This window comes from Sander vitreus, chromosome 11 (assembly GCF_031162955.1).
Source record: "Sander vitreus isolate 19-12246 chromosome 11, sanVit1, whole genome shotgun sequence".
Taxonomy (NCBI): Eukaryota; Metazoa; Chordata; class Actinopteri; order Perciformes; family Percidae; genus Sander; species Sander vitreus.
Window position 1 is genome coordinate 26,406,202 of NC_135865.1, and position 27,933 is coordinate 26,434,134.

Sequence of the window (27,933 nt, forward strand, 5' to 3'; positions counted from 1 at the left end):
TGGAATCATGTCCGATGGCAGACAGAATTCCAAAATAATTTTCTTGCGGCAGCTTTTATAAAAAATGAGCAGTGGTGAAAGTTATTATAGTCCATGGATGTATTAAGAGAACATTATAGTCTAGCTAGTCATGTTATGATGAGAAGTGACAATGCTCTTCTTCTCCGTTTTTGGTGAATTTCTGTAGCAGAAACAGCGCCGCCTATAGGCCTGGAATATGAAGTAGCGCGTTAAGTCTTTTACAAATGGATCCGTTTGGGACGCAACTATTCTTGAAAGCGAATCCAGGGAAGAGGGGTTAAAAAAAAAGATAGTTTTTGGTACGTGTGGGACGTGGCCTAAGTAAGAGAGTAAATATTGTGCTTACAAATGTCAGGTGGCCAGTAACACAACAAGCAAAGTAAATGATATTGTTGCTCTATGTCTGCTGGGCGTGTAAATTGGCAACGGCTTGCGAAGTGTTAGGAAAATTATGCTTAGAACTGTTTTGCTTCATTTTTCTTTGTTAAACCATTTGCATCAAAACTGCTGTTTTAGTATTTCTGTTTTAGTATTTTTGTTTTAGTAAGTAAGTAAAGTTTATTTGTATAGCACCTTTCACAGATAAAAATCATAAAATGCTTCACAATAAAATGTAATACAATACAACAAATTAAAATACAAGACAATTTAAATACATAACAGAAAACATAAACAACCATAAAAACCCCTTGACTAACTTTTGCAGCCTGCTACATGCTTCAAAGAGTCTTCAATTGCTTTTTTAAAAGATTTGACAGAATTCATACAACGTAGAGAGGGAGGCAAGTCATTCCACAGCCTAGGAGCCACTGCTTGGAATGATTGATCCCCTCTAGTTTTTAAAATGAGTGCGGGGAACCACTAATAGCCTCTGACCTAATGACCTCAGACTACGGGTGGGAGTATCAAGTCAAAAAGCCTTTTATGTGTTAATCATGAAAGCTGAGTGACCTTGCAAGGAGCACAGAATGCACCCATGAGGGCACAGCGCATAATGTGGAGGAGATGCCGAGCCTAACCAGAGATAAGAAGAAAGCTACTGATTGGGTGAATTGTATGACTAACTTGACTCCCTGTTGAGACCCCTCGTCAGTCATTTTCTGTACTTGCACTGAGTGCTGTAAACTGGCTCTGCTTGCGCAAGTAAAATAAGCTTAAAGAAACAACTCCAGTGATTTTGTCCATTCTTTGATAACTAATTCTAGCTCCATAACAAGTTAGCCAAAACAATTCTGGTAGTCAGACGATTTGTCAGTGTTGTGTTTACAGTTTGTTACGCTGCCCAAAAGTGACCACAAAATGTACAGCAACTACTGTATGTTTTGGGAGACTCCCTCATAGTAAATTAAACTGTTAATTAGTCCCCATATGAGCAAACAGCGAAAGAACCAGGAGCTACTGTGATGTGACAATGCTAACAAGTGAATCTGTTCTAGTAGTCTTGCAAAGGTCTACTGGTGCGAAACGTATAGTATAGTTGTGTGTACCTGCCCTTTAAAGCCAACACCTATAAAGACGAACCAAAAAGCAGAGCTGGTTGTAGATTAGAAAGGTGCTGTAACCTTGATAATTGAGACTGAATGCAGTAGTTGTGGATTTTGTGTTTCATTGGAAAAAACATTACATGCCTAATTAGTAGTAAGACATGCTTTGCTTCTTCTTCCTCTTCAATATAATTATTTGTATTGAACTGTATTTAAACTGTACAAATCGTTCTGCATGTTTCAGCACATAAACTGCATATTAAGATTAAGACATACTGTATTTATCCTGCAAGGGGGAATTACACTCTTTTGTTAGTTAATAAATCTAAACACACACACACATGCCCAGGACCCGTACATGCACTAATGGAGAGATGTCAGAGTGAGGGGGCTGCCCATGACAGGCGCCCCGAACAGTTGAGGGGTTCGGTGCCTTGCTCAAGTGCACATTGGCAGTGCCCAGGAGGTGAACTGGAACCTCTCTAGCTACCTCTCGTGTCCACACTTCGTACTTAGTCTGCACGGGGCGACCGGTTCCCAAACCTACGGACTGAGTTACCGCCACCCCCATCATGCATAAAGCACATGATTACAGCACTACTTCACATTATTGACCCTTTCTTAACGCAAATCATCAGTGTTTCCATTAAGTGTTGACTGCATTGGTGATCCAACTCTGCCATTTCCATTTCTGTATTTACAATTGAAGTGACGGGACGAGGTTTGTGCTCTGAGTGTTTTCGGGTTTTTGTGTTCTCCAAATGTTATTTATGCTGCCACCTGAAGTTCTTGCCGATGATTGATAAAGAACAACCTAATATCTGTCACCACAAAAACATATTGGGTATATGTCTCTCCTACACGTTTCCCCTCCCACTCTCTCTCTCTCTCCACCTCTCTCTCTCTCTCTCTCTCTCTCTCTCTCTCTCTCTCTCTCTCTCTCTCTCTCTCTCTGTGTGAATGCCAAAGGCCTCTTAACCCTCAGTCCAGATTTAGACCTCAGCTTTTCCCAGACAGTCAGACCCAGCTGGCTGGAGTTGCTGGCCGGTAGTGTACAGATTCCTTTGTTTCCCTTGTTCTTCCTCTCCTTCTCTGCTCTTTTTCGCCATGCCTGGACTCTTTCATCACTTTTTTTTTATCTGATCTGGTAGGAGTGCCTGCCAGATGTCTGAGTTGGACAGTGGGCCGAGGGTTGTAATCCAGGGCCTCGCCAGTCGTTCTGGTTCCACAGAGGAAGACTTCCTGCTCCTCTTGCCCAACCATGGAGCCTCTTGCAGAGGTAAGACACTCTGCTGACTCACCCCCAGCCCCCTTCTGATCTGTCCACTTCTGTTGTCTGCTGTCACCGCAATGTGTGCGCTGGTATGTGTTAGAACAGGCCTTGTAAATGAAATGCTGCAAAAAGAAAAACACCAGGGCTACTTTTACATTGCTACATCTGTTTTTATTTACCACTTTAAAGTAAAGCATGTTCACAATTTTGTCTTCTTGGATGTATGTGTGTTGTGCCTAAACAAAGTGTCTGTGACTGCACTGATTCTATGTTTGTAGCTGTTAAGCTGTGAGATGTCAACACAGTACCCAAAACCTTGATTTTGATTTCATTACTGTTTTATTCATCCTGTTCAATCTAGGTTTAGTATCCTCCTATATCTCGTTTTGCCCATATTTACTATTTGTCTCAAACTGTTTATAATCTTGATCTTGACAATGTTTATTTACTTCAAAATAGAGCTAGACAGATATAATGATTGGCCGATATTATCAGCTGATATTGGCCTATTACAGACATATCAGTATGTATTGGTATTGGCGTATGTGTTTTCTGATATGCACTGATCATACAGAAAATTATGCTTGGTGTGATTTAAAAATATGTCGTACAGCTATTCTATTTTTATTTATTATTTATTTAAAAGGTCAGCAACTCATTTATTTAGCTATTTATATATTTGCAGTCATATCAGTCCAAAATTGGTACACAATCAACAAAGAAAAGGTCTGTTTTCATTCTAGCTCAAACCTTCACTACATATAAAATGGCATCTAACTCGAAAAGCCCATATCAGTCTGGGCCCTACTGCCAAAGACCAAGTTTAAAAATGTATCTCTCAAATACCATTTGAAACCATTTCAGAGACATGTAAACACGAGCACAGCATGGCTCATTAATCATCAAGTGAATATCAGGAAATTGACTTCATGGTCTTGGAACGTGATAGCCAGTAAACCAGACGAATCTGCAAGCTCATGTTTTATTTGCTCTGGCAGATAACTCACACTTGCTATTTGGTCTGGCGATGTCCTGATAAAGGTTATAGTTGTGGCAGTGTTCCATGAAACATGGTATTATTTACATTGAGGATACACAAGTGCCCGGGGACTTGTCTTTTAAGGTCAACATATTTATAAAAAAAGAATTTCAAAGTACGTATAAAACTTGTGGCACAGAGATATACACTGCAATGTGCCAATGTAGATATAAGACACAGTAAACTGTACATGTCACATAGACAGTCCATCCATCGAAACTCTTTTTCTTAGAGTCACTCACAGAGCTGCTGCCACTTCCTCTAGCTCTTTCTGGGATTCTCTAATTTCTCATAAGCATGCTGGGAGTTGTAGTCCTTCCAGGATATCATAGGTCATTACGATTGTGTGGCATCCATACTATGGGCTGTATTACAACAAGAGTTTGTTTGCTGTATTATGTTGCTGATTCTGTCCATCTAGCAATTGGAAACTTACAGCGTTCCTTTAATGTTCTGCAAGTAGCTTTTAAAGACCTAAGACTTACTAAACGCTGATAAAACAAAGTTTGTACTATTTTCCCGTACCACCGCTATAGATTATACTAACCTTAATATTTACACCATGAACGGCCTTACGATTGAGAGAGTCGTACAATACAAATATCTCGGCATCTGGATTGATGAAAAGCTCTTTTTCAAATTTCACATTGATAATCATTTGTGCCGACTCTAGCCTGCTTCACGGGGAACGTTCATTCACAGGTCATTTCCAAAGGGGCGTCACCAACGGACGGCGCTCAAATGCCTCTGGGCGCAATTGGATAGTCCTTCACCCAATCAGACCAACGATCCGGGTGACGTAGCAGCGACAGCGGCATTCATATGTTGCTGCTCTTTGGAGGCCGTCATGTTGAATGTAAACAAAAAGCTGCTCGCTGTCGCTGCTCTATTGTCATTGTGTAAAGCCCGCCTCAACGGTTGTGATTGGTGCTTCGATTTGGAAAAATTGGAAATGGGCTTGAATGGGCTCTTGGCCAGACTGACTTGCACAGCAAATCTCAAATTTGCCAGAAGTTCGTCAGGGTTTTCCCAGGCTACAGACTCTGGCTATTTCTACAGAAATAAAAGCATCTTACCCATGTTTTGTAGGAAAAGGGTTGTTGAAGCAGTTTTTATGTCGGTCTTGGACTATGGTGATGTGATTTATAGACACGCATCTACTTCAACTCTTACATCTCTAGACTCAGGTCTATCACTCCTCCTTGAGATTCATAACCTGTCATGTCTATGGTACACATCATTGTATTTTATATGAAAGTGTTGGGTGGTCTTCTCTCCAAGAGAGAAGTGATACTCACTGGTATCTTTTTATCTATAAGGCTCTTATTGGAAAACTACCACACTACCTTACAGAACTTCTCTGTTAGGGCCCTGACACACCAACCCGGCAATTGGCCGTCGGACAGTCTGGCGAGGTCAGTGACTCGAGTCTGTTCGGTGTATTCCGTGCCGTCGTCCGTCGGAGGAGCTGTCAGCCTTTATTTCGGCCGACCCGACCTCCTCAGATGGAGACAGGGCAGTCGGGACTCACCCGGAAATGGCGAGCGGATGAGCCTCTCAAAATCTGCGAGAAAATCTTTTAAACTGACTGACTTTGTCGATCTGAAATGAAGACAGATTAAGCAACTGCATGGCTTATTTCTCGCTTAAAATGTTTTCAGAACCACGTTTCGGTGAACTATTTTAGTACAATATCATATAATCGTATTCTGAACAAGCCGCCATGACAGTCTGGCTGTGAATTTCCGGAGAAGAAAGACCCACGTGACGCGTTCGTCCTATCAGCTGCCGGTTTTCATTTTCTGGGAGTGTGTTTTGAGGCATGTTTTTGGACCTCGGCGACCTGACTGATCAGTCCGACTGCCTTTTCTGCCGACGGTCGGCCGTCTGGTTGGTGTGTAAGCAGCTTTACTTAGAGGGGCCTTATCAGACTCGCTCGATCTGAACTTGAAAAAACTGCTTTTAACTTAAGTGCCCCTGACTCCTGGAACAAATTACAGCACTTTCTTAAAATTAACTCACTTGTGCCTTTTGGACAATTTAGAAATCTGGTTTTAAACCTGCAAACTGTGTTGTTTTGTCTTCATAATTTGACTCAATGACATTTCAAATGAGCGCCGCCCCTCAATGATCTTCCGAGTTTAAATTAAGGTTGAATGAAAGTTCAAAGCCATGCTAGCAGCACTGTGAGGCTATGCTTTGAGGTAAATGCTAGCGTCAGCATGCTTACATGGTCACATTGACAATGCAAACATGTTTATGTTTAGCAGATATAAGGTTTATATTATGTATACTGCACATTCCTCATAGCCTATTATTGACAGGACTTTGGAGTCAGTTAAGGCAACCGGGCTCTGAATGCTTCCTTTTCTCAGTGATGATGTCCTCCAGCAGGTTCTTGCCGTCTTTCCATGACATGCACTTGCCGACCTATGGACACTCCTTACAGCTGCTTCTACAACAAATGTTTTCAACACAGTCTGTTCCTACATGTCAGAGTACAGGCGAGACTTGTTTAGCTCCAAGTGAAAAATCACTGAGGACAAACCCTTGGGTCACATTTGGACAGTGCAAATGATACAACAGTTTTTCTCTGCAACAAACTATCACCTCGAGGAACAACAACTCAGTCATACTGAGAGTTACATTCTATGAATCTTAATTTCATCTATTTACGTTCCACACAGAGGTAGCTTTGTTGGGTTTTAGCCTAGTTGAGCACAAAGACTGGAAGAATGGGGAAGCTGCTGGCCTCGCTCCATCAAAATAAAAGGAATTTCAGTCACTCCAAAAGCTTACAGTTGTCATGTTATATGAGTATTCAACACATGTAGGAATAGACAACAAGACACACTTTGATTTAAGGAGCAGTTAAGCTATTTTTTGACCAACAACAGCTGAACCCTGTGACTGCATGCAGCCTCGTAGAAGACGAAACACTTAGATACGATTAGCTTACTAAGTAACAAGATACAATCTGACAATATCTAAGCACAACAGTAGTCACATACAGTAGGTCAGTGAGGAAGGACGTCGTGAAGCAAATTAAAGACCGTCATGGCCGGTAATCATGGATGGGGCTCATTGCGAAGTTAATTCATTCTTCAAACTGTAAACTCTGGTCTGTAACTAAACTGTTGATATACCACTTCCTTTCCCAGGCCCCGTTATTTAAGTTGGACCAGGAAGAGGATGCGGAAGAGGATGTTCTCTCAATGAAGGTCAAAGGTAAAGAAGAGAAGATGTTGTAACTTTGAGTGTGTGTATTGTTTGACTAGGGCTGCACAATATAAGTAAAAACATCTAATTGCGATTATTCTGACTGATATTGTAATTGCGATATGATTCATGATATTGGAGGCAACGATCATTTTTATATCATTATTTTCATTGAAATTTTTCTTAAAATCTGAATGATTATAGTGTGGTTTTTGCGAGGATCTGTACCAAACAAAGATTTTCTCTTTAGTCTGTAGGATATGATTTGTTGCACAGGAAAACTGATCATAGATCTTCGGGTGTTGGCCCACTTTTCACAGCCACTGCACTTCCTCCTGACAAAGTGCAAGCAAACTGTAACCTGACTCACTCTATTATAAAAACCACATGCTGATGCTTCTATTAACTACCCAACGTTTATCATGATTATTACTAAAAAAAAAAAAAAAGGTTGTCGATATTTGGATTTGACGTAGTGCATGTCATATGTATTCGGTTGTTTTGTATTTGTAGGTGGCTGTACATATGCAGCAGATGCGTTTGCGCCCTCTGCAAACACAGACCCTGAGACGTTTATATACATGAACTTCATGAAGAGTCACTGCTGCTACGATGCCATCCCCACCAGCTCCAAACTGGTCATTTTTGACACAACACTACAGGTATGGAACTCATTGTTTTGTTATGTTTTTTTTTTTTCCTTCTTTTCTACACATTCTCTCTTTTTGAACCTGGCAGTATGAATGTGTACATATTAGAGATTTTCTGATACCATTATTGTGAAAACCTAAAATGCTGGTATCAGTATCGGAAAATACTGGAGTCTATGCACCGATCCGATCCCATGTAATTTAGCCCTGAAGAAAATGTACTTTAAAGGAAACTTCTATTAAATTTTGAGATTGTTAAATTACATTTTGGACTTTAAATTTGGAGAAATAACAGTTGACTGTTAAAAATAATCCCTTAAGTTTCTGTTGAAAGTCAACAACGGAGAATTCATTATTTAATTTTTTGGACGTAGGCCTAATAAATCTTGCATAATTTGAACAAAACGTAAGGATCTCCGCGAGGGCTCCAACAGTAGTTTATTTATGTTCTTTTTCCGTTATGACTGGATAATAAAAGGAAGTTCTATGGCGTTTATTCTTTGCGTTTGTTCATGTTTCACAAAAAGATTTAACCTGAGCCAGGCCGAACAACAAAGATAGAAATCATATCACATCCATACAGGGATAGTTGTATACAGCTGTTAGAACATAATAAAATATATGACACACTGGTATCGGATCAGCACTCGGTATTGGCCGATACGCAAGTTCAGGTATCGGAATCGGTATCTGGAAGCAAAAAATGGTATCGGACAATCTCTAGTATATATATATATTTGTCGGTGGACTGTATAAACGGAATTGTCCTTTGAGAATAAATAAAGCTATTAAAAAAAGACAAAAAACTATTTTGGGTTGTAATTATTAAAAAAAACTTTGTGTGTGTTCTTGTCAGGTGAAGAAGGCTTTCTTCGCTCTCGTGGCTAACGGTGTGAGGGCAGCGCCACTGTGGGACAGCAAGCGGAAGTGTTTTGTGGGTGAGCTCTAATCAGTCCTTCCAGAAAAATGCGGAGTTTTTTTGTGATTGTTGCGGGCAAAAATCCTTGAAAATGCGGCACATTTTCTTAAAAAATGCGATGGAATATGCAGGATATTTATGCAATTTATGCGGCAAAAGTGCGGCGTATTTGAAAAAATGCAGCTCCCGCATAAATGTGCGGACTTTGGCTGATTATGCATTGAATTATGCGATCGCATAATCACGTTTTTCTGGAGGGACTGTCTAATACATCTGTCTATATTTGTCTAGACAGATGTATTATATGTCTCTCTTGCATACACATGCACTGTAACCTAATGCTTGCTCTTGGGGGGGAATTGTTGGGTCTCTATAAATTATAGAGTGTGGTCTGGACCTACTCTAGCTGTAAAGTGTCCTGAGATAACTCCTGTTTTAGATTAGATTAGATTCAACTTTATTGTCATTGTGCAGAGTACAAGTAGCCTGGTCCTACCAGACTCTCATACATTTCATTTGTACAGAGAGTCTGGCCACTCTCCATTAACAAGTGTTAACTTCCTTGAAGGCGGGTACTCTGTTGAAGTTTAAAACTATTGGATCTGCCCAGAGCCACTCTGGATCTGCCATAACCAATCGCTAACATTTGGTCGTGACGTATGTCATGCGCATGTGCAACAAGAGGGGAGACCGACAACTATCGGCTTATATTTAGCATTAGCATCGCTAGCGTTAGCCTTAGCCAACTCCTTCACCACTAACAGAGTGAGCGGGAAAATCAAACTTTTCCCGAACCCCGTGGGGAGGAGGGCCACAACATCATGGCCACCAACACAACTCAGCAGAGATTGTTCTTGCTCGGGCTTTAACTTCTGGATATTCAGCAGTATTGCCACAACAGACTGAATGGCTTCGCTCGCATCTTTCTAGCGCACGTCCTCAACGTCATCGTTCTCAGCCACTCCCTCTGTTCGCTGATTGGACTGCCAAATATTTGGCCAGCGAATACGCAAGAATATACCGCAAATCCAGACTGAGTACTGAAGGAAAATGAAAATTGAGTGGAAGTACGTAGGAGGGCAGAGCCAGGCTAGAGTACAAGTACAAAGACAACGAAATGCAGTGATTTGAAACTATAAATAAAATTGAATTGAATTGAATTATTTGAATACATTAGAGGTAAATGATCTGATTGTACTGAATCATCAGTGTCACCCACTGGTGACTAACAGTTTTGACACACACACACACACACACACATTTTTGAGCAACCTGGGTCTTATTTTTTATATTTTGGCCATCATTCCCATTAGTTATAATATTTTACTCAGCAGCCTCATTGCAGACATTTCTTTCAGAGGGAATCTGTCAGGCTCCAGCCATGAAATAGAACCCAGTTGCTAGCTTTTAACGCGTCCAATTTAACCCCGGTCATCTAAACTACTTACAGTTGTGTTCAAAATATTAGCAGTCCAACATCACTAACCTCATAAATAATTTTTTTTGGTAGACGCGATATTTCTACATGGCAAATAATTTACAAGTAAGTGTTGTAGAGTCATAGAAACCCAACAGACCCAACAGTCACGACATGCATGCTGCTTATTCTGTGTAATTGAATCTGTAATTGAAAGGGGCATGTTCAAAATAATAGCAGTGTTGTGTTTAATTAGTGAGGTGATTGATTCTGTGAAGAAACAGGTGTCAGTTATGGCCCATATTTAAGGAAGGAAGGAAGCAAATGTTGTGCATGCTGGTTATAGTGCATTTCACACTGAAATACTCAGCAAAATGGGTCGTTCGAGACATTGGTCTGAGGAACAGTGGACTTTGATTAAAAAGTTGATTGGAGAGGGGAAAACATATAAAGAAGTGCAGAAAATTATTATTATTATAGAATTATTATTATACCATTCGAATGGATCGAAGAATAGCCCAAATGGCAAAGGCTCAACCAATGATCGGCTCCAGTAAAATCAAAGAAGACTTAAAGTTACCTGGGAGTACTGTTACGATCAGAAGAAGGCTATGTGAAGCAAAGCTATCAGCTAGAAGTCCCCGCAAAGTCCCATTGCTGAAAAAAAGACATGTACTGAATAGGTTGAAATTTGCCAAAGGACACATTGACTGGCCAAAGGAGAAATGGGCCAACATTCTCTGGACTGATGAGAGCAAAATTGTTCGTTTTGGGTCTAGGGGCCGCAGACAGTTTGTCCGACGACCCCCATGCACTGAATTCAAGCCACAGTACACTGTGAAGACAGTAAAGCATGGTGGTGCAAAAATCCTGTTATGGGGATGTTTCTCATACTGTGGTGTTGGGCCCATTTATCACATACCAGGGATCATGGATCAGTTTCAATACATCAAAATACTTGAAGAGGTCATGTTGCCTTATGCTGAAGAGGAAATGCCTTTGAAATGGGTCTTTCAACAAGACAGTGACCCAAAACACACCAGTAAGCGAACAAAGTCTTGGTTCCAGATGAACAAGATTGATGTTATGGAGTGGCCAGCCCAATCCCCAGACCTCAGTCCCATAGAAAACGTGTGGGGTGACATCAAAAAATGCTGTTTCTGAGGCAAAACCCAGAAATGCAGAGGAATTGTGGAATGTAGTTCAATCGTCCTGGGCTGGAATACCTGTTCACAGGTGCCAGAAGTTGGTCGACTCCATGTAACACAGATGTGAAGCAGTTCTCAGAAATAATGGTTATGCAAATAAATATTAGTGCAGTGATTCAAAGTAAAGCAAACCCTTGAGACATTTCTCAGTTTATACAGTGAATGTTTGAGTTTGTAAAGAAAAATGCAAATACTGCAATAACAGCCTAATATTCCTTTCTATTCACTTTCTGTAAAGGTATAACACAAACTTGATCAATTTTGGTCATGTTTTGATTTGGAATTGAATGTGCAGTGTTCCCAATGCATTGATATTATGGAATTAAAAGCTATTCTAAGGATTTTGAGCATTATTCGCTTTTTTAAACACACTGCTATTGTTCTGAACACAACTGTACTTGTAGATTCTAATGATATAATGATGACTCTGTGTAATCCTCCATGCCTTGCAGAGCTACTTTCTGTTTCAACTCCAGGATTATATAAGAGGGATGGGTCAGTGTCATCCTGCAAAATATCAAACTAATAGTCTTTTCTGCCCTACCACACAATGTTGGAAATCATGAAAACCTATACAGTACATGTGAGTCTTTTTTTTTTTTAAGTTTGTATGTGTCAGTATAAAATACAGTAGGAAATGAACTCAGTTATAATTTAAATCAAGCAATCTAATCAAAGAGCACATGAACAAGAATAACTATGTGGTCAACAACTTTCAGTACTCTCATAGACTTCTGTCACAATTCATTAGGTAGTGAAAAAGTACTGCGGTTCCAAGCATGCTGGCATTTAATAGGTGTAGGGTGTGACCTCCATTGGATTGAAGCCCAGTGTCTAAAGGTTCAGGTTTCCTCACTGTGGATAGGTGGTTTCAAATGATCCCGGCCCAGCTTGTGTGCAAGAAGAAAGCAGGTCAACTGAAAAAACATTTGTGTTACATTACAAACACCATCACCTCACTGAACACGAAGAGGTGATCATAGTGACACGTAGAGTGTACATTTTCTGGTTGCAATGAAAACGGCAACAGCCTTAAACATGCGTGTCAAGTGCAAGTTTAACTTGACTAAAGCTAGCTAGCTTTCAGCCTAAAGTCACACCAACAGCCCAGTGAGGTTAGAATTCTTATACACAGAAAACACAATTGTTGGATGAATAATGGGGATATGTATTTGCTACTTTTAGATCCTTACCACTAGTGGGCAACAATTTAAAGGCAGAGAAGAGTAATAATTCACACGATGATTGACAGAGGGCCTTTTTAGGTAAACATAAACAAAGGTCATTGTTGTCACGAATGCTTTTATTTTTCTTGTGAGATCAGTCTAATATATGTGTGTCAAAACTGTTAAATTTGTGTGGTAGAATATCATCCTGTTTGCCTTTCTGTGCATCCTGTCTCAAAGGTTCTCCACAAAAAGGTGGAAGTGGGGAAGAGATGTGTCACTTTAATAGATCCATCTCACAAGCAGTAATGGATGCATTATTAAAAGATAGACACTGTTCACAGTGTGCGTAATGCCCACATTAAAAATAAAGCCACACCAACAGTGAGTGACTGAAGGCTGACATTTCCTTTGTGCTGCTTGTGTATTCGCTCAACCGCAGTACAGACGCACATTTACAGACACACAGACTCTTCAACGCTAATTTTCCAGTCAGTCTGACATCTTTGATTCTGCTGATTCTCTATGAATAACTCAGTTATGAAAAACAACTCGTGTGAAAACACACATGCACATCTATCTCGTACAGGAGCTGCTGAGACGAACTTTGCTCTTCATTAGTTAAACAACATTCAACCTGGAAAACTGATTTTCATGACAACTGATAAATCTATGTTTGATGTTTTCTGTGTGTGTGTGTGTGTGTGTGTGTGTGTGTGTGTGTGTGTGTGTGTGTGTGTGTGTGTGCAGGTATGCTGACCATCACTGACTTCATCAACATTCTCCATCGTTATTACAAGTCTCCTCTGGTGAGCTGTGTGACCTTTGGATGAAACACGAAAGGCCTATAATTCTGTTTTCCGAATAAAAATCACCTTTCCATACTGTCATCGAGATGCTGACATGTTGTTTGTTTTGTCTGCAGGTTCAGATCTATGAGCTGGAAGAGCAGAAGATAGAGACATGGAGAGGTCTGTGCAACACAACATATATCCTTATATAGTGCTAAATGGATAGTTCAGTTGTGTGAGGCACTTCTCCATAGTCAGTGTCAGGGGCGAGTCTAGGATCAGACCTTTAGGGGGGCTCAGCCCTTAATGAGAATGTGACACGGATACAGTGCCTTGAAAAAGTGTTAACATATTATATATTAGATTCTTTTTAGGGGGGCTTGAGCCCATCAGTGTGTTAGCTACAGTAGATTGCAGTTGATGCCCCCAGTTTGGAGAAGCAGGCAGGAGTACCAACAAGGAAGCAAAGCAATGTACTTCTGTGGACGGGGGCAGCAGCTAAACGCATTTTAGCAAAATCTATATTAGTTTAGGTGTACGCTATATTTCTTACATTTTTAGCGCTTTACCTTGCCGTCAGACAGCCCTTTCTGACTGGGAAGTGAAACCGTTATCTCTGCTCTCTTGAAAGCCACCAGACTCCTTTGACAAAAACAATAATTTTACCTCCCAGAACAATGGAAGCTGCTGGGCTGCTGCTGCTCTCAATTGGTTCGTTTGTTTGTGTCATTTTGTGACATGGTGTTTTAAAAGGGTTAGGAACTAACAAATGAACTAACCGATCGAGGCACAGCGGTAGACCAGCTACTCCCGTGTTCAGACTCCTTTAAAAAAAATTACTTTTTTTAAAGGAGTCTGGCGGCTTTCAAGAGAGCATAGATGAATACAATGGCTTCAGTTCACCGTCGTAAAGGGCAAATATTGATTGTTTTAGGTGTCTAAAATAGGTTTAGCTACTGCACCCGTCCACAGCAGGACGTCATACTGTACAAACACACTTTTAAAAGATACAAACTATCCCTTTAATTAAGAAAACTTAAAAAACAAACATCCATTTGGTTTTTGTAATTTAAGTTAATTTTATTATTTATTTCATTTATTTTATTTATTTATTTTTGTCTCTCTCGACAGAGATCTATCTGCAGTATTCTGTCAACAGACTGATCAGCATCACTCCTGACTGCAGGTGAAACCAGCCTTTGAAATAATTCAGATCTCTGGTGTCTGAGAATGTGATATTTCCATCTTTTTTCATCTTCCTGTATTCCCCACGCTTTTTAATTAGATCTGTTCTTGTCAATTTTAATATTATGTTAAAATTAATGACATTTTTGTGTCACGGCATAACCACAACCCTGGGAAAACGTGCTACTGTTGTTACGTCTAAGGCAGGGGTGTCAAACTCATTTTCACTAAGGGCCACACCGGAAAAAGAGAATCACATCAAGGGCCAGACATGTCTAGTTTATTGACGTGCTTTTGTTACTGCATGTCACTTTTTTAAACATTTTGGTAGTTTTTTCCCTCATTTTTGTTGTTTTTCTTCAGACTTTTTTGTTGCTTTTTCCGACATTTTTGTACGCTTTTTATCACATTTTTGTTGACATGAAGCCCTACAAAAGTCATCAAAAGAGTTCCTTAGCCATCATAGAATTTAGCAAATCAAGAAAAACAATGATACATTTGTTTTAACAACAACCTGTTTTACAGCCTGCATATGGAAACTCTGCTTCTGGGGGAATTTCTGATTCTCAGAGTCGGCAAATCTGCCAAATTCAGCTTTGAATGTCAGGTAATTGCAGTTTCAAAAACACTTTCCTGTGTTTTTGTTTTGGCGCACAACTAGACGGGCCAAAATCTATTGTGAACCCAAATTGATATACGGGCCGGATGTAAATCTGCAACGGGCCGGATTTGGCCCGCAGGCCTTGAGTTTGACACATGTGGTCTAAAAGCTCTCAGCCCTATATGTGAAACTACAGAGCTAAAGACTCAGTTTGCCAGACCGCAGGTGAAATGAGTGGGCCTATCTGTCGTCCTCGGCTCGGCGTTTTTTCGCTCCGTCAGCCGAACAGCTCTCTCTCCGTGATCCGGCGCTAAGCAGCGTCGATGCTCCGTTGACAGTTCACTTGTAGACATTTAAATGAATGCTGACAAAACAGTAGCACAACTTGATGGGGGGGAAAAGGACATTCAGAAGCACATGTCTCTCTTCCAAAACTGACTGTCTCCCAGTCTGTCCTCAACTTCCACTTCCTAAACTTGACGCAGGTAAGCCACACCCACCTCAGCCTGGCAACCAATAGGAAAAATTGTGCCGTGACAGTTGTATGATATTTATATAATGTCTTAAGTTTTTGTTCTATCAGCAGGACGCACTCAGCTCAAATCAAGTGTTCAGAGCTATAGTTCACTGTAGTCTGAGCTGTGGTCTGTTGCATTAAAACTCCCGCATAAAGAACTGAGGGAGCATTGCTGCCTGATAACAGAGCACTAAATGAATGGGTCTTGTTATTCCATGTCACAATCCTCACGTGTAATTATAATGATCCTAATCATGCATCATTTATTGTCTCCTCAGTCTGTTTGATGCCATCTACTCCTTGTTGAAGAATAAGATTCACCGGCTGCCGATCATCGACCCAACATCAGGAAATGTCCTCCATATCCTCACACACAAACGCATCCTCAAGTTCCTCCATATATTTGTAAGACTTCTTCTTCCCTTTGTAATGAACATTTGTCCACATCTTTTTACTTACTGATCAACAAAACACATTTAAAACCAACCAACCAACCATTTAAAACACAGAATTCTGAAAATTCCTACAAATAAGAATAGAAAAGAATGGGAGACAGCCTCCATCTGTTCCCGAGAGGAAGAGGATTTCACTTTCAAAATAAAAGACATAGTTTCTTTTTATTCTGATTGGATAGGAAGAAATAGATATGGAAAACTATTGGATTTCTGTAAAACTCTTTTCATTTTCATTCATTTGGTTTCATTTTTAGAACTTGTATACTAGTTTTCTTTCTTCCCCTTCCCTCCAGGGATCTATGATTCCTAAACCCAGATTTCTTCAGAAGCGGATCAATGAAGTGGCAATCGGTACCTTCAAACAGATTGCGACAGTCCAGGAAACGGCCTCTGTCTATGACGCTCTGTCCATTTTTGTAGAGAGAAGAGTGTCTGCGCTGCCTGTAGTCAATGAGCAAGGTAGTCTAACATCATGCTGGCATTTGGTTGTTAAAAAAAAAGAGTCATTTTGTTTGTTTTTATGTATTAGAATCATAGTTTAGTTTCAATCGAAAAACACTTTGGATCCATTGCATTACTACATTACAGTACTGAAATGAATGCTTGATGTTCAGGCCAGCTGTCAATAATCAACAGTCAGCCAGACTCGCTTGTGATTTCTTTCCAATATTGATTTTCTTTTATGCATAATACGTTTTGAGTTGTTGTTGAGTTTATTCTGTGGTCTGTTCATCTCTCTGTGTCTCCTCTGCAGGTAAAGTCGTGGCGCTGTACTCCAGGTTTGATGTCATTGTAAGTTAGTTTCACAAATCCTTTAGTCTTGTGATTCGTTTCATTAGTTTTATAATTGTTGTTTTCTTTTGCAACACAGGAGTACTAGTGAAAAAGTGAAAGACATAACAGTTCTGTCAACAGTAAATTAACTGTGAGCCAGAATGTTGTTTTAGCAACCAAAAGGCTAGCTTCAGTCAGGACTACTGTGATTGAAAAACAAATACATTTAATTATATATTTAATATAATAATTCAATTAAACATAATTTAGCTTAGAGTTACAGTCACAGAATAGCTGTGATGCATGTCAACATTAAATCTGACAAAACAGGACGTATACAACATTGTCAATTAAACTGCTCTGGATCGCTTTGTTTTCTTTTTTTTTATCTCTCTATCATTCAGAATCTCGCAGCCCAGAAAAACTACAACAACCTGAACATGACAATGCAGGAAGCCATTTCCTCCAGGGCCTGCTTTATGGAAGGAGTCCTCAAGTGTTACCCTTACGAGACACTTGAGACCATCATCGACCGCATCGCCAAGGCTGAGGTATCACACATGCATCAACAGTCTGACTGACTTTTCTGTATTAAAGCAACACCAAAGATTCTTTTGTACCTTAAAATAATGTTTTTCAAAATCGTTTCAGTGGTTCATCAACTGGTAGCAGGGTGAACGGCACTTCTGCATTCGCTTTGCGGCCCTCTATCTGCTATAACCGCACTATGCAAGTTTGCCAGATCGGGTAGCGGATCTGTAGTTCCAATGAGACATAATGAGACATTACGACAGCGGTAATGGACAATTCCACTTCCAACCTGTAGGGGGACCGAAGAGGAAAAGTGCTTTGGTGTTGTTTTAAATGTAGGATGAATAATGTTCACATGTTGATTGATGTAGAGTAAGGTAAAGGTAAAAAGTAGTTAAATACTTTACAAATATCTCTTTTAGGTACATTTTGAACAGATAGACAAATGTGCGATTAATTGGCGATTAATCGTGATTAACTATTTTAATCGTCCCTTTTGTTAGATTAGGATTAATGAAATTCTGCCGGATGTCCCTCATTTTCGGCCAGATGTCCGTCACCTTCCGCTGTCTTTGTGTTGGCATTCTAAACTCCGGTGGATTTCTGAGGACTATGGTTAACTGCCCCTCAGATCTCTGCAGGGTAAATCCAGACAGCTAGCTAGACTATCTGTCCAATCGGAGTTTTCTTTTTTCCACCAAAACAAGTTCCTTCCCGAGGCTATTCTGCAGAGGCACTGTCATTGTGTCCGGCGCTAAGCGCCAACCCAAGACGATTGCCTGTGATTGCCTTAAAGAAATGCCAATAAACCAGAGCACTTTTTTTTCCTATCCTGGAATTCTGTGTGGACTCGCCAGACCTTCCTCCGCAGCGCTGTGGAGGAAGGTCTGGCAATGCAAGACTAAGATTAAGAGGATGTAAGTGAATTTGATGAATTAGACCTCTACAATGCAAACACACACCTCCTACTATGATATTGCTCTGCTAGCTATATGACCCACAAACTAACGGTCAAGTGTGGGTTTATATGATGGGTGAGGTTAGTTGGCCGCCCACCATGACGTTTGATTGGATACATTCATGTAACTGCCGCAGAGTTAAGTTCAGTAATCAGAAAGTCACCAGAAATATTTTTACATTTTACAGAAAGAGAAAAGAGGGATACAAAAGTACTATTAGAACTATTAGTATTATTAGAACTTTTCTTTAAATCTCTCTGTTAGACGTCACGGTTGGCTTTTCCATGAGATGTTTAGAACAGTAACCTTAACAGCAGGGCTGTAGCACTTAAGTCCGGACTCGAGACGTTTTTCTATTGTCTCAGACTAGCCTCGGACTCAGCCATTGGACTGGCCAAATATTGTAGTTGGTCTTGACCGAGTCCAGCACTATATGTTTTTTTTCTAAAGTAACTTCCTCCTTTAAAACAAAAGCATTGATGATGCGCACTTGTTCAGAAAACAGGTATTAGTTTAATTCAAAATCCATCTAGAAGTGCATTGGCATTCTTTGCCTGGTAAAAGCCTGGCTGTGTCATATACCTCATCATCAGGCATTAATCATTTTCAGGATTCTTTCTTTTTTCTGTCTCGGCCATGACTGTCTCTCATTTGGACTCGGTCTTGACTTGGACTTGAATCTCTTTAGACTCGGTCTTGACTCTGGTTTGACTAGTCCTGGTCTTGGACGTGTCTTGGACTTGACAAAGGTGGACTTGACTACAGCCCTGCTTAACAGTTTTTTGTTTATCTTTCTTTGTACTTTTCTTTCTCACCTCCAATACCTGACGCAAGTTGTTAGTGATAGTGAATATTTTACTTTATAGGCTTTAGAAGGATAATAACCAAATCCTTTTCCTCGCAGGTGCATCGTTTGGTGTTGGTTGACAGTGATGACGCGGTGAGAGGGATTGTCTCTCTATCTGACCTTCTCCAAGCCCTGGTTCTCACTCCTGCAGGTATTGATGCACTGTACTCCTAATGCCAATCCTTCAATTCATCCCTTCTTTTCCTCAATCCTTGGTTATCTGTCCGTCTACCTTCAAATCCTCGAAGCTTCCTGCTCCTTCTGTTGATCTGTGCTCCTTTTCCTGTAAAAAAACTCTTCTTCATCTTCAACTTTTCGTCCTGCTAAAGACATTAAGGGTCTTTCTTCTCTTCCTGTGAAGTTTTCTGATGTCAGAGTTACATCTCTGTCAATTGCCTCCTTCCCTGAAATCTCCTGATCCTTTCAAGCATACTTACCATGACCGTCTCTTTCTGCTCCTTCAAAATTCTCATCTTCATTGGGGACAAATATCCTTACATTTCTTATAAAACTCATTTGAAGCATTAAACTAAATGTTTCCAGAATTTGCTCTGGTACACCCTGCACCTGGAAAATAAACAAAAGCCCCCTCAAAACCCCCTGCCCATCCACAATCAACGAATGCTTAATCTTCCAATCCAACTTTAAAACCAGTTCAGTTACCGCCACCGAAATCCTGCAATCCTACCTACCAACCAACCAAGTTTCCTTATCGTCTACGTTCTACAAAGTCTGACACCCCCCCCACACCCCCCCCCCCCCCCAACGTCTTCACGCTGCAGTTCCTCCTCTGAAACCACCTCTTAGGCAACACATCCCAGGTAGGAAGCCCAACTTAAGCTGCCGGTGGCTGCTTGTCTGAGCTTGCATCTTCACTTTTCCTTTGAATTACAAAGTCTTGCTGCTGCCTGTTGTGGTTCTTCTGTAGAGTCTCCCAGAGGATCATGTGAGGGGGAATTGGTACTTTTAGCAAGAACAACAAATTGAAGGAATTATACATGTGGTTCTTGTTCACAACTTCACAGTTTTCTTTCAATTTAGCATAATGTATATTCATGTAATACTGAATATGATTATTCTTGATTATTATGATATATATATATATATATATATATATATATATATATATATATATATATATATATCCTGATAGGGCAGTAAATCTCAAATCATTTACTTTCAAGATGCCCACATGCTGTGATTTTTATTCCAATGTTGTACCATTCCCACCCATCTCTGCTTTAAGAATCTGTTGATATCTGGGGACAGATGTGTCTGTGCTCATATAACTAAAGTCATGGTAAAATAATATTTTGTATTAGCGAGCATGTGAGAGAAAGTTCAGTCTGATTCCTTATGTGACATCCTCCTTCCTCATCTGATGATCCATGTTGAAGCTGAATCTGAAGAGTCAATATTGACGTATGTAGCCCACTAGAAAAATTATGGAAATAAATATGAATATTATTATTATTATTATTATATTATGATTATAATATAATAAAATAAAACTTAGTTAATCTATTATTATAAATGCATAGTTATTATGAACCAATTAAAACATTGATTCAAGAGTTGATCCCGCCTTGATTGATAGGTGACAGCGGATGCTTCTCTACCACACACGCAGCACACAGCCAGCCTGTTAGCGGCCGATGCGAGGAGATAACAGGGACATTAACATCTAAATATAAATGCATATGTCATCTAAACACTTGGAAAAGTACGTTGGGAACTGTACCGCTGCCAGGGAGCCTTGAGGGATTTTCGTCGAGTTTTAACCGACGTGAAACTTGGTGAGTTAGCCCAAGCGATCGAAGTATTGAGTGCTATGCTACAGTAAGCTAATGCTTACGCAGCATGTCATGTATTTCAGATTATGTTGCCATATTAATGCATATTAATGTGTCAATTTCGGTTTTATATTAAAGATAGTCTAAGTTCATTCACAATATACAATTGGGTTATTAAGAAGGTAATTTGCAGTATGTATGTAAACTATATTCCTGTATTTTGAGTGCATGGTTTCAACACGTGCATCTTGCTTCAGTTCTGGTTAACACTGTTGGTATGCATGGTGTAAAGAGATCAAGACATATGGCTAGAATGGGAAATGTATTTGATTGCAGAATTGTACAAGAAATGAGTACTGGGTGTAACATATGTTTAATACACTGTACTTACCTCATGTATAATATGTTACCATATATTTCTTTGTTATTCTGACCTTTTTTTACACAGGTCAGGTTTTTTGGGTTCCTTGGAAAGATTTGAAGTTTGATGGCGAGCCACCCAACTAGAGCTACAAAATCTTAAAGGACGGTATTTTATTTTATTTTATGCCATGGACTAAAGGCAAGAGCGAGACACTTGTAAAGAAACACTTTTGAATATAGAGGGTTTTCACCGACATCACGTTCTGGGTGGTAACCTAGATGCGCGGCCATATTGGAGGCACTCGGTGTAAACAACTGAATGGAGTAATGGAGTATTGTGCACTTTGGATACTTTAATACTTTATGTCTAAACATTACAAAAGCTCATCAAAACGCGTCCAAGATGCAAAGGCATGGGAGGACTTGGACCACAAAAAAGGCACGATATTTTGAGAAATTACAGTTTACTGGCGGTGCAGATCCCTACAAGTTGGCTCCCTCTTCTTGGATCCATGGCGACCCGGTGATTCTTCCTTCAGTTGCATATCCCGATATAGTCAACTACCTGGTTTTCTCGCCAAGCCCATACACAGCGGAAGACCTTAAATCCTACAAAAGTTTGGAGGCTTATAACCAGATGGTGTGTGGATGGGTGAGGGAGACGCACCGTTGTGTTGTGAAGGCCAAAGTAAGTAATGCAATAACGTCTTTAATCAACCTAACCTTAACTGTATGATATCATTGTGATACTCAAGGTGTAGCCAAGTGACTCTCAATCGTTTTTTTTTCATTTCAAAGGCCGAACAAGACAGAGTTTTCCCTCGTAGATCCTGGTTGAGCTTTGCCAACCACAAGCGCCTCCTTTCCTCTGATAACCTCTGGCATTCCTCTCCCGGGTTTTTAATAACTTTTGGAAGTCGATAATATTCCAAATGTTTTTCTCGGTCTGACCTATTGGTACAACCTAAAACACAGCAATAATTAACCATTTTCCTTGACGCCGTTCGGAATCTACTTCAGTGCCTGTGCTTTGTTGTGTTGCGGAGTACCTCCAACATGGCGACTTCGGGTCTGATGACGCGTCGTGAAAACCCTCTATTGTATTTGATTTATTTTATTTTCATTGTATACACTATATAAACACCTTAGGCTACTTAGAGGGTGCACCCTAGGATTTTATATTCATGCTGTATACTATTCATGCCCACAAATATATAAATATTTTCATTCTTTCTTTAATAATTGTGTCGTTACGGTTATTGTTTCAGTCCACTACCTCCTACTTATCTAAATCTTCTGAAACCTAGTCTAGATAAATAACCTACATTGTAGACATTTAATAAGTGCTACACATGGTTTGTGTTTTGGGAAATGAAAGTGATGTCACAGAGGTCAGATTGATTGGATTTAGTTATATGTGTAGCCACCTGTGTAGCTGTCTGGATGTCACTTAGATTGGCCTCTTCTAGCCTGACATATCTGCGTTTCAAGTCCCCCACCATTGGCTTTACTTTCCTGAATATTTTAGCCTTTCTTCGTCAATTAAACTGTACAAAAATTGCATATTTGGGGTTCAAAGTTTATTCTGACTTTGAAAAAGTAAGGTAAACAAACTCCCCACATTTAGTAGCTCCCATTTAGTAGAGCATTTGCTGATATTATATCCTCATCAGCAGACTTTGGAGTTCAAATTTCAGCTCTAAATTCCTATTTGCACGTATTACCAGGGGACCTCACGTGTTTTAGAAATTATCCCCCTCATGTCTGTAACCGTGCAGCTCATTTGCACACTGACGTTATCCCCCCGGCTATGATGTCAAGGCTCACTATTAACAGTTCACAAAAACTGTTGAGGCTGTTGGAAGATAGAAAAATTTTGCTTACCGCATGCTGCCATGCATGTCATCCAACTCATCATCTTTCCAGATTTTGCTCTTCTGATGGATTGGCGCTTTCTCTTTCTGTGAATGGGTCTCCATGCTGTATAGCGAGATGAGCCTCCTGAATTTGCACCCAAGATGCATTGCAAAAATTTAATTTATTGTTGCCAACGCAGCCTCCATAATACTTGACCAGGAAGAAGGTAGAAAAGAGGCACGGAGCAAACAAAAAACATTGGAGAAAAAAAAAATATTTTAGAGCTGTAACAATTCCAAATTTTGCTGTCTAATTAATTGTCTCAGAAATAATTGTGATTAACAATAGAATTGTCTCTTTCAGTCAAATTCAAAAACAGTCAAGTTTAAAATTTGAACTTTAAAAAGTTTCAAATGAATTCCAGGATACATCTTTTGTTATATATCGCTGTTATGTGACTGAGATGATGTAGTAACACAATTACACAGCCTATGAAGTAGATGCCTCTTTATTATCATAAAATAAAATTTTAACTGTACCCCCCCTTGTCATTTTTGTTGCTATGAACGTGTACAGGATCAAGTGCCAACCAATAATCACTTACATAATTGTAATATGGCATATCCAAACAAAATCAACAATTACCATGAACAGTCATACCCCTTAGGACCTTAGCTAATGTAAACAATCAGGGGTGATTCTAGGATCAGACCTTTAGGGGGGGCTCAGCCCCCTAATGAGAATGTGACACGGATACAGTGCCTTGCAAAAGTGTTAACCCCCCCACTAAATCAGTAATTTCATTAGCCGATAATCTCTAAACTAGCTACTGGACAACAATGTCAGCTAACGTTTTTTGACACTATTAACACGACGATGGAACTAAACCTGACACTTTATAAGTCACAGTAATAACGACCCGATAACGATTTGACACAGTGTTCTAACATTGAGCAATTTTAGTTGCTTACGTCTGCGCCCTGAAATGACCAACTTCTTCTATGGGGACAACCAACGTTAAACTTCACAACCACACTCCTGCTCTCCCTCTGACAGATCAGATAGAGCCTCAGCCAAAGGCGGGAGTCTGGCACAACCACCTCCGATTGGCCAACACTACGTGTCTGTTAACCCTTTCCTTGACTGGGTTACAGGTGCATAGCATTGGCGACAGCCACACAGGATAGTAAACCTGCTTCAAGCCCTTTGAACCTGTAATTGTTTGTCCTCTGTCACTAACAGACAAGTTTGCAAACTCTGACTTGAAGCACTAAAATTAAAATTAAAGCTGCAAACAGCGTTGGACGGGCCCTACTCCTTGCGACCGCGCATTTGCGCGGCACTCAGACACTGCAAATCATCACCAATGAAAAGGGAACTCCCTGCTGAGCTCAATGATACCTCAAACAAGACTCTACGTAATACAGTTCATTAGCTGTGGAAGGGGGCGTGGCTTAAGCATAGGGGGCGGGCCAAACCATCACCAATTAATAAGGAACTCTCTGCTGAGTTCAATGATACCTCACACAAGGGTCTACGTCAAACGGGTCATAAGTTATAAAAAGGGGCGTGGCTACAACATAGGGGGCAGGTCAAACCATCACCAATCAAAAAGAAACTCTGCTGAGTTCATTGATACCTCACACAAGACTCTACCTTAAATGGGTCACCAGTTATGACAGGCCCGTGGTTTAAGCATAGGGGGCGGGCCAAACCATCAACAATGAAGAAGGAACTCTGCTGAGTTCAATGATACCTCACACAAGACTCTACCTTAAATGGTTCAAATGTTATGAAAGGGGGCGTGGTCTGCGTAAGCGGGCGTGGTTAAAGTATAGGGGGCGGCTCAAAATGGCGGACTTCCTGTTGGGTTTAGGGTATGGCTCCAATGATGTTTTTTTGTACGTCTTGACATGCTACATATGCGTACCAAGTTTCATTAGTCTACGTTAAACGTACTGCAGGGGCTCAATTTCTTGAATTTTGTAGGGGGCGCTAGCGAGCCATTTTTGTGCGCCTATTCCCGAAACCCTTAAAATATGTAAATTTTCACCAGAATTGATGCGACCGCCAGTTTTAGTGAGTTTTTGAGTATGTTAAGCCCCTCAAAAAGGCGATTAATTTGCCGGAAGAAAGGAAAGGAAAGGAAGAATTCCTTTTCAATTCCAGTTTCAATAGGGCCGTACAAAAATGTACGCGTTATGCTCGGCCCTTAATCGCGTCATGATTAACGCGTTAATGCTGACAACCCTAGTAATAATTGTTACAGGCCTACCCCAAATCACAAGATGTCAACTCGCATGGGATTTATGTTATCTACCTCTGTGTTTGGCGAAATATGGTTTCTAATTTGCGTTGGATTTTTGTACTTGAAGAATTACGGACATGGCAGATTTGCATGGGATTAAGATCACAGATCTTTCAATTATTATAAATTACGTCCCCAGGTAATACTAGTTGTGAATAGGTGTGAATAGTGCTTTAAGTTTTCACAGTTTTCACAGAGTTGTAGATGTTCAAATGTACTCTTTTTGGAAGCTATTAGGACTTCTCGTCCATGTTGGCTTTCGAACATGATAACTGGGCAAACATCCATCAGCTGATGAGGATGTGTTATGATTAAACACTTAGGAGCAGCTCCTAATGGACCTTGTGGTGAGACGTTAATTAACATGTTAGGCTGAAGACCTTAGAAAGCAAGCCTGCCTTCATCATCCCTGACTTTTGTCGGCATGTCATTAGTATGCTGCATTTACATCATACCAGATTTACCTTAAATATAAGCAGCCATCTGGGAGACTATATTTGTACAAGTGGGTTGACATTTCCCACTTGGTTTTACAGTACAAGTCCTCCAGTGGTCAGTATATCTGCTCCCTGAAGTCGGCCTGAGTTTATCACACAACATGTGATCAAAAATACGTGCCTCCAATCATTTTTTCACGGCTGTCCAATTATGTAAACAGCCTTATCCACCCAGGCTGTACAAATACTTTATCAGCCAGTTTTTCTGGTTCCTCTGATATGATGTGAACTTTGAGTTTCAGCATTGATGAAACATTCTGTAGCATTACACTGTGTGCTTAAGTGCCTGTCCTCTGTCTACAAACAATGTAAATATTGAATAGATTGTAGATTTAGTGTTGTGAATGTGTATACAGTTGTATGAGATTGTACTCCTTACTGTAGCAACACCACACATTTTCAACTGGACAATCTTTGGTTAAAGTGAGGTTATAGTCACTTAAGTTAAACTTGGTGTCAGAATGAAAAGTGAAATGAATGAAAAGGTTTTCCTCCGTTCTTGTTAACTTTTACTTTTCATTTGTTCTTCAGATATTTACGAGGGATCGAGCTGTCAAGACTGAAGAAAACAAGATGAAGATTGACCACATTAAACAAGACTGAAGTGGCAAAATAAATTTGCAAAGCAGGGCTGTGACTGAGAGGTCACTGGTTTCAATCCCAGTCCGGAGGACAAATTAATTAATCTTCTCTATGAGCACCAATAATGTGCCCTTTAGCAAGGCACCATATTCACAAGGGAAGCTGCTCAGTCGGTCACCAGTAGAAGACGTGTGGTTGTGCTGGGAAGTTACCAGTGTTGAACTTTATCACAGGTGTGACTGGAAAGCAGCGTTGAACTGATGATGCACATATCAAGAGACTTTTAATCTTGACTTATTAAGCATCACATTTGAGTTTATTTAGCAAGTTCTGTTAACGTGGAAATTGAATTGTTGATACGACATGTAAAAAAAAAAAAAAGATGGTATGTTTAATGGTTTTGACTTTCTGGTCTTTGAATGATTTCAAATTAGTCATTCATATATTGGAAATATTGGATCTTTGGAATTAGTTTTAGTTTTTTTAGCCCAACGAAAATATGCAAAACAAGACAAACAAGCGGTAAAATAAAGAACATGTCATCAGAAGAAGAGCACAAACGAGCAAAGCAAGAGACATTTCAAAAGCAAGGAGCGAGATATAGACGTATACGATCTTTTAGCCTATCTATTCATTTCTACCATATATCTCAGCAACTTAAAGTAGTTGACAAAGTCTTACATCAACACAGTGAAAGAGGGAGTACAACGTTTCCACTTACAAATATAAATATGATATTTACCGAAAATAATCGCAAAAATAACAAGCGTCTGAAATGTTTGCGTCCAAGGTTTCCATGAAATAAGTTATATCGTTAGGAAATGACAGTATATGTTATCCATTTTTAATGACAACCAATTATGAATATTAGACAAAAACACAAAAAATAAATGGTCAATGGTTTCAGCTTTGGAAGAACAAAAGGTGCAAGGAGCAACTTTAAATTTAAATCGGTATGTTGCTGCTATGATGTTAAAATGGGTTTCTGTAGGGCTTTAGGAGCAATGGGACACGATATATAAGAAGAAAAAGACTGTCTCCTTAAAGGGGACCTCTATGTTATCCTGTACAGAGCAGGAGTTGAAGTTGCCACATTGTATTTCATTTAAAAATCAGACTGACTGACAGACAGAAATTGACATCACCAACACAGAGAAGGCAAGGAAGGTGCAATCAAGAGAAAACTGCCTAATTCTTTGAATCATCTGAAGTACAGTAAAAGGATGGGAATCGCTTTACAGATTTTTGTTATTGGATCTTGGAATTGTGATCACATTTTTGTAAATGCACTCATGTTTTAATCACTGTGAAAAAAAGAATAAATGTTTTTCTTTTAAAGTGTACTGGTAACTACAATACGTAGAGGCACTATAGTTTTAGGTGATTTCTGATTAATTAATTTGATATGGTGAAGAACCCGCAGTGTAATCTCGGACAGATGCTGTATCAAATACAAGGGTAAAAGCTCAATAATAAC

General features: G+C 39.9%; 1 protein-coding gene across 2 annotated transcripts; it reads left to right on the top strand.

Moving 5' to 3' along the window:
• Positions 1-2,462: 2,462 nt before the first annotated feature.
• prkag3b (protein kinase, AMP-activated, gamma 3b non-catalytic subunit) lies at positions 2,463-27,794 on the top strand. Of its 2 annotated transcripts, XR_013502691.1 has the most exons (15): positions 2,463-2,552; positions 2,657-2,784; positions 6,979-7,045; positions 7,550-7,698; positions 8,543-8,624; positions 13,147-13,205; positions 13,322-13,367; positions 14,319-14,373; positions 15,769-15,895; positions 16,239-16,404; positions 16,700-16,737; positions 17,124-17,270; positions 19,114-19,207; positions 21,298-21,900; positions 26,406-27,794. XR_013502691.1 is itself a non-coding variant. In XM_078262545.1 (13 exons), the coding sequence occupies exons 1-13, from the start codon at positions 2,767-2,769 to the stop codon at positions 26,435-26,437; spliced, it is 1,080 nt and encodes a 359-aa protein (XP_078118671.1). In that variant the 5' UTR covers positions 2,464-2,766; the 3' UTR covers positions 26,438-27,794. The 2 variants fall into 2 exon arrangements, 1 of the variants encoding a protein (XP_078118671.1); XM_078262545.1 differs by lacking the exon at positions 21,298-21,900 and having other exon boundaries at positions 2,464-2,784.
• The last annotated feature ends 139 nt before the right edge of the window (positions 27,795-27,933 follow it).

Excerpts from the sequence above, each read along its gene's own strand:
- prkag3b (XM_078262545.1), top strand. Across the intron at positions 7,046-7,549 it reads TCTCTCAATGAAGGTCAAAG|GTGGCTGTACATATGCAGCA; the intron begins GTAAAGAAGAGA and ends TTGTATTTGTAG. Across the intron at positions 17,271-19,113 it reads ACCGCATCGCCAAGGCTGAG|GTGCATCGTTTGGTGTTGGT; the intron begins GTATCACACATG and ends TTTTCCTCGCAG.